Raw genomic sequence first — 7,289 nt, 5'->3', positions numbered from 1 at the left:
GCACGTTCAGCCAAGACTCATTCCCCCATGATGCACCACAGAACAGGAAGTCATTCCTGCTTGTGGCCATCAGACTCTACAACTCCTCCCTCTGAGTGTCTGACACACAGACACCACTTCAAACTGTGCACTGAACTCTGGACATAAGCTGGATGATTGTGCAACAATACAACTGTGCATATAATATATATATAATATAATTACTGCACACACTGTTCATTTGTAAATAACTTATGTATCTAACTTTTGCATTTATCTCTTATTGTATATGTAATGAACATATTTGACATTTTTCTTACTTCTATTAAGCCATATATTTCTCTATGCTTCTCTGTGTCAAAGTCATCAGACGGCTTCATGCTGACATTTTACAGCCTCCGAGATTTAAACAGTAAAACCTGATAATAGTTCATATTGTATATATACTTCATGTTACTATTAACATTTATTTATACTTCATGTTACTATTAACATTTATTTATACTTCATGTTACTATTAACATTTATACTTCATGTTATTATTAACATTTATTTATACTTCATGTTACTATTAACATTTATACTTCATGTTATTATTAACATTTATACTTCATGTTATTATTAACATTTATTTATACTTCATGTTATTATTAACATTTATACTTCATGTTATTATTAACATTTATTTATACTTCACGTTATTATTAACATTTATACTTCATGTTACTATTAACATTTATACTTCATGTTATTATTAACATTTATACTTCATGTTATTATTAACATTTATTTATACTTCACGTTATTATTAACATTTATACTTCATGTTATTATTAACATTTATACTTCACGTTATTATTAACATTTATACTTCATGTTATTATTAACATTTATACTTCATGTTATTATTAACATTTATTTATACTTCACGTTATTATTAACATTTATACTTCATGTTATTATTAACATTTATACTTCATGTTATTATTAACATTTATTTATACTTCATGTTATTATTAACATTTATTTATACTTCACGTTATTATTAACATTTATACTTCATGTTACTATTAACATTTATTTATACTTCATGTTACTATTAACATTTATACTTCATGTTATTATTAACATTTATACTTCACGTTATTATTAACATTTATACTTCATGTTATTATTAACATTTATTTATACTTCATGTTACTATTAACATTTATTTATACTTCACGTTATTATTAACATTTATACTTCATGTTATTATTAACATTTATACTTCATGTTATTATTAACATTTATACTTCACGTTATTATTAACATTTATTTATACTTCACGTTATTATTAACATTTATTTATACTTCATGTTACTATTAACATTTATACTTCACGTTATTATTAACATTTATACTTCATGTTATTATTAACATTTATTTATACTTCATGTTATTATTAACATTTATTTATACTTCATGTTATTATTAACATTTATACTTCATGTTATTATTAAAATTTATTTATACTTCATGTTATTATTAACATTTATACTTCATGTTATTATTAACATTTATTTATACTTCATGTTATTATTAACATTTATACTATACAGCAGTGAGATCATGAGAATAACCGATGATTATAGAGTTTGTATCGATATAAAATTAGAATGCAGCAGAACGAGATGTTACGTCACTGATCGTAACTGTGATGTCATCAGAGAGAAAACAACCGTAAAGTTTAAAAAAAAGTCTCCGCTGAGCGTTTCTGCAGAGAGCAGAGCCTCCTGCAGAAAATGTACTCTAAAGATCGGGTTCACACTCACCCCTGCAACCGGCCTCTGATCCGGCTGTGCTGCAGGACCGCCTGGTAAGGAGACCGGGCCACACAGACCGTCAGAACCAGGGCCAGACCCAGAACCAGGACCAGCACGTTCATCTTTACTCAGGTTGAGAATCCTCCTGCTGCTGCTGCTGCTGCGCTCCTCTTGTCCTTCTTCTCTTGCGCTCCTCTTGTCCTTCTTCTCTTTGCTTCGAACTCGAACTTTAGAACTTTTCTTTTTCTTCTTCCTCTTTCTCCGCAGCCCGCTGTCCCTCCAGGAGCCAGGACGGGACTCATTTATAAACCAGAGGGGGGAGGAGGGGGAGGAGAGAGAGGGGAGGGGCGAGACATCAGACACCAAGAAGAAGAAGGGGAAGGAGAAGAGAGCTCCTTCAGCTCTTTTAAAAAGTTCAGAAAGAAAGAGAGAAATAAGGAAAGAGACAGAGAAAGAAAGAATAACAAACAGAGCTGATAGTTCATGTCTTACAGAGTCTAAATTGTCCTAAACAGGCCACCATACAGAGAATAAACGCTGAGTTAAATCTTCCTGTGGACAATCTGAATCTGTTTGTCATGAAAATGTTTATTACTATTTTGTATTTATGTTTTACATGATTTAAATCCAGCATAGTTAAATAGTGTCTTCTTCTTCTCTGCTTTTATCAGTGCTTTGCTGCAGCGCCCCCTATGGGTCAGTGGAATCATGTGTCACTGTAGCGCCACCATGAGCCCTCTGGCGCCACCTCTAGGTCAGACTTCAATGTTTTTATCACAAACTGTGCCTCAAACCTGGATTCTCTCTAATGTCCAGCAGGGGGTGTCTCCATGTGTTGTAAAAACAAGTCTGATCCTATAGAAGTCTATGAGAACATGCTCCTCCTCCTCTCCTGATGTATTCCCTCAGTAAACATGTTCCTAATGAGTTTATGGTCTCAGTCTCTAGTTTCAAGTCTTCTTCAACACAGCATGATGTTCATTTAGTCTCTGATGCTCCCATTGAGAGTCACACAGAGCAGGAGGAGGGGAGGGGTTAGGGCGGGGCTACCTGTGACCTGTGGCTACCCAACTCCTTATTCAATAAATATATAAAAGGAACATTTTGTCTGGAGTGCATTCTAACCGATGCCCCCTGGTGGCCACAAGTATTAACTACCAGCCAAATTATACAGTCCTTTACGATCACCTAAACAAGTGTTACAGTTATCTGAACACCAGAGCCTGAGACCTGCAGAGCACACAGATACAGCCCTGTGTGCAGCTGCATTCACACACTGTTCATGATCATCATGTCATGGTCCAACTGATGAGGCGTTCAGGGACACACACATCAGCTAAACAGTTTTAACAGAGCAGCTGCTGGTTCTTCATCAGGAGTGTTGTCCTCTCTATCCTAAAGATGTTCAGTGACTCCTCATTCATTACTGTGAACACTTCAGGGACAGTCTGGAAAAACAACAACCCTCCAATTTATAAAGAGATGTTAACGAGCAGTTTGTTGTTTTAATTCTGTTACCTTTATTTAATCAGTGATAGTTTTGGAAGTGTAGAATAGGACATGTGTCTTTATCCGAACGGATGCTGTAACTGACATTAAAGTTTATGTGTACTTTTACTGTGATACTTGAACTACATGCAGCAAAGAATACATGCAGCCTTTACTTTGTACGATTCTTTCAGGAGTTTTACCTGTAAAGGTGAATTTTTAAATTGTTGTTCTGGTTCTTTCACTAAATAAAAGAATCTCAACACTTCGTCTCCTCCTGCTTTTAAATGTTCAGTTCAAATAAACAATTTAAACAGAAACAGAGATGAACTGCTCTGAGATGAGGAACATGTAAGCGCTGATGGATAAACTGTTACTCTGATCTGATCCAGGCTGCTTCCTCCTCCACCTCCTCCTCCTCCTCCACCTCCTCCTCCTCCTCCTCCTGGATCAACAGTTCAGCTTCATTTTTAGGAAGTGCCGATTTGATTTTGGACTTCAACAAAAAGAGGATTTCTTTTCGTGCTGCCTTCATGTGCCGGTAATCAAATCTGATATCAGCTAAATCACAGCCAGCTGTCACACGGTGCTGCATTCAAGCGCGATAAGTGAAACGATAAACAAACACAAACATGGAAAGTTGCTGAGTGTGTGCCAGCTGTGGGACGATCAGAGTCTGTTTACACCTGGAGTCATGTCCACTCTAAGTCAAGGTTTCATCAAATCACCTCTGACAGGGAACATTAAAGGACAGTATGAGGCGTTCAAGGCCCTCACTTTAGCGTCAGCGTAACATTTAGTGGATCTAAGAGACAGGAGATGTCCTGCTCAGAGAGACATCATGTAGAAGAATTCTGTGTAGAACTTGGTCTTTTTGTGTCTGAAGTGAAGAGAGGACTCTGTCAGGTCTGACTTCAGTGTGCACGCTGCCCTTTACAGCCCGTGTAACTTCTTCACATGTTGGTGCTGCTACAGTTAAAGCTCACACACAGACTGACAGCAGAGAGTTCACAGAGCCTCAGACATGTTTAATATTCAGTCTGAACACAAACAATCTTCATATCTCACCTTCTGTGTGAACACATCACTTGAATCATGACAGGATCAATAACTCATCCATCACTCACCTTTACTTTCTCTCAGCTTTTCTTCTATTTTGGTGCCTTCAAGACCTAAAAAAACCTCGAAACTAAAGACTCCGACATCAGAGCGTTGCGAAGAAGTGAACTAAACTGAAGCTGTAAAAGTATCATCTGCAGAAATAATGTGAATACACACACGGCTAAAACAGAAAACCACCTGAAGTTGTGTAAGCTAACGGCTAACGGCTCAGTGTGACCTGAATGTGTCTGACCGGAATTCTTCCCCCTCTGACCCTCTGAGACCTTTTCCACTTGTAAACCTTTAAGGGGAGGAAAATATGTCGTGTTTACGCTCACGGACATCCAGCTGAGCAACACAGAGGGAGCAGAGATCTACTCTACATCTTAGTGCTGAATGTTCATTCATTCAAACCTTTATAGAAGTCTGGAAAATCTCTCAATTGAATGCATAATTTAAAAGAGCCGAACAGAACGACACTGTTTGGGTTTAAGATCAGAGATTCTGAGTTTCTGAGTGAGCTGCCTCATAAATCAGAGACACTCTCTTACGCTTATGTTAGATTAGGCTTAAATAAAATTATAGAATGAAACACAACGCATCCCTTCTGACCTCCATCCTGCTGGTGTGAAGCCCTGCCAGCTCTTGCTCCTTGACCTCTGACCCCCTGTCGCCTGGGGCACCAGGAGCTCAGAGTCCGGACTTTATCTGCAGCTGGTTCAGTGAAGACCTGAACCAGGAGGGCTGAGACGGACCAGACGGGCCTGCAGAGACCAGGGGAGCATGATTTTATGGGCTGAACTTGACCTGAACCAGGTCAGTCTCAGTCTGCCTCCACCTGCACCTGTGAGTGTGTGGAGCAGATCCTTTAAAGAGTGATCTGTGGATATCAGAGAGGCAGAGATACAGAGACAGAGTGATACAGAGATGCAGTGATGCAGTGATGCAGAGACGAAGTGATGCAGAGAAGCAGTGATGCAGAGACGCAGTGATACAGTGGTACAGAGACGCAGTGATGCAGTGATACAGAGACGCAGTGACGCAGTGATGCAGTGATACAGTGATACAGAGACTCAGTGATGCAGTGATGCAGAGACGCAGTGATGCAGAGATACAGTGATACAGATACGCTGTGATGCAGAGACACAGTGATACAGAGACGCAGTGATGCAGAGATGCAGTGATGCAGAGACACAGTGATACAGATACGCAGTGATGCAGAGACGCAGTGATGCAGAGATACAGTGATACAGAGACGCAGTGATGCAGAGACGCAGTGATGCAGAGATACAGTGATACAGATACGCTGTGATGCAGAGACACAGTGATGCAGAGACGTAGTGATGCAGAGATACAGTGATACAGATACGCTGTGATGCAGAGACACAGTGATACAGAGACGCAGTGATGCAGAGATGCAGTGATGCAGAGACACAGTGATACAGATACGCAGTGATGCAGAGACGCAGTGATGCAGAGATACAGTGATACAGAGACGCAGTGATGCAGAGACGCAGTGATGCAGAGATACAGTGATACAGATACGCTGTGATGCAGAGACACAGTGATGCAGAGACGTAGTGATGCAGAGATACAGTGATACAGATACGCTGTGATGCAGTGATGCAGAGACACAGTGATACAGAGACGCAGTGATACCGTGATACAGAGACGCAGTGATACCGTGATACAGAGACGCAGTGATACCGTGATACAGAGATGCAGAGACGCAGTGATTTAGTGATACAGAGACGCAGTGATGCAATGATACAGAGACGCAGTGATACAGTGATACAGAGATGCAGTGATGCAGTGATGCAGTGATACAGAGACGCAGTGATGCAGTGATACAGAGATGCAGTGATGCAGTGATGCAGTGATACAGAGACGCAGTGATGCAATGATACAGAGACGCAGTGATACAGTGATACAGAGATGCAGTGATGCAGTGATGCAGTGATACAGAGACGCAGTGATGCAGTGATACAGAGATGCAGTGATGCAGTGATACAGAGACGCAGTGATGCAGTGATACAGAGATGCAGTGATACAGAGATGCAGAGATACAGAGGTGCAGTGATACACTGAGCATGTGCAGACTGATTCAGAAGGAGGACATAAAACAAAGCAGGCTGTTAATGATCAGTAATTATTGTGGAATTCAGGTCAGATCAGAGCGACAGTAAAACACACAGCAGGCCCACAGGAAGCTGTCTGAGTCTGTGTGTGTGTGTGTGCCTGTCTGTGTGTGTGTATCTGTCTGTGTGTGTGTGTGTGTGTACGTGTGTGTGTGTTTGTGTGTGTGTGTGTGCGCACGCTGCTAGTTTTATAGATGTACTGGGCACTTAATCGTGTTCACCATGTGTGGGGTTGTTCGTGTCTCAATCTTAATCATCAAAAAAGTACAAACTCTGTGACAGTTGATCTTGATATCACATGTTCTATCATAAAGTTAAACTCAAATAATTGCAATACATTTTTATTAAACTACAATCCCATTACACTGAAGCTCACTGTCTACTCCTGGAAAAGTTTAAAGTGTTTGTTGAAGAACTGAAGAACTCCAACTGTGTGTGTGTGTGCGTGTGTGTGTATGTGTGTGTGTGCGTGCAGCAGATGTCCGTAACACACAGAGCTGCTTTGTGTTCAGGATCAGTTCAGGTTTGCAGCAGATGTTCTCAGAGGTCAAAGTTCACGAGTGGGAAGGAAAGAGCAGAACACACACCAACAGAACAGACAGACACACACACACACACCCACAGACTAAGAATTAGACTGGTTTCAGTGGTCAGCGCTCCCCCTGCTGGTGAGTGAAGCTTCATGTTTAAATATCACAGTAAAAGGACAGCAGCATCTCTACATCAATGAACTACCTGAGTGAATATACTGCATAAACAGGACTCTGTGTAATCACAG

The 7,289-nt window shown here is 40.0% G+C and overlaps 1 protein-coding gene across 1 annotated transcript in view; it reads right to left on the bottom strand.

The window, feature by feature from the left end:
* Window positions 1–1,965, bottom strand: part of tgfbi (transforming growth factor, beta-induced) — a 28,981-nt gene extending 27,016 nt beyond the window's left edge. Inside the window, exon 1 of the mRNA XM_069669421.1 lies at window positions 1,794–1,965. Coding sequence (XP_069525522.1) covers window positions 1,794–1,906 — 113 coding nt within the window. The 5' untranslated portion in view covers window positions 1,907–1,965. The remainder of the gene's footprint in view (window positions 1–1,793) is intronic.
* Window positions 1,966–7,289: the final 5,324 nt, after the last annotated feature.

This window comes from Semicossyphus pulcher, unplaced genomic scaffold (genome assembly GCF_022749685.1).
Source record: "Semicossyphus pulcher isolate SPU_LCO1_2020_fin unplaced genomic scaffold, fSemPul1.0.p SCAF_2, whole genome shotgun sequence".
Taxonomy (NCBI): domain Eukaryota; kingdom Metazoa; phylum Chordata; class Actinopteri; order Labriformes; family Labridae; genus Semicossyphus; species Semicossyphus pulcher.
Note: the sequence above shows the minus strand (reverse complement) of the source record. Positions and strands in the feature narration are given on the sequence as shown.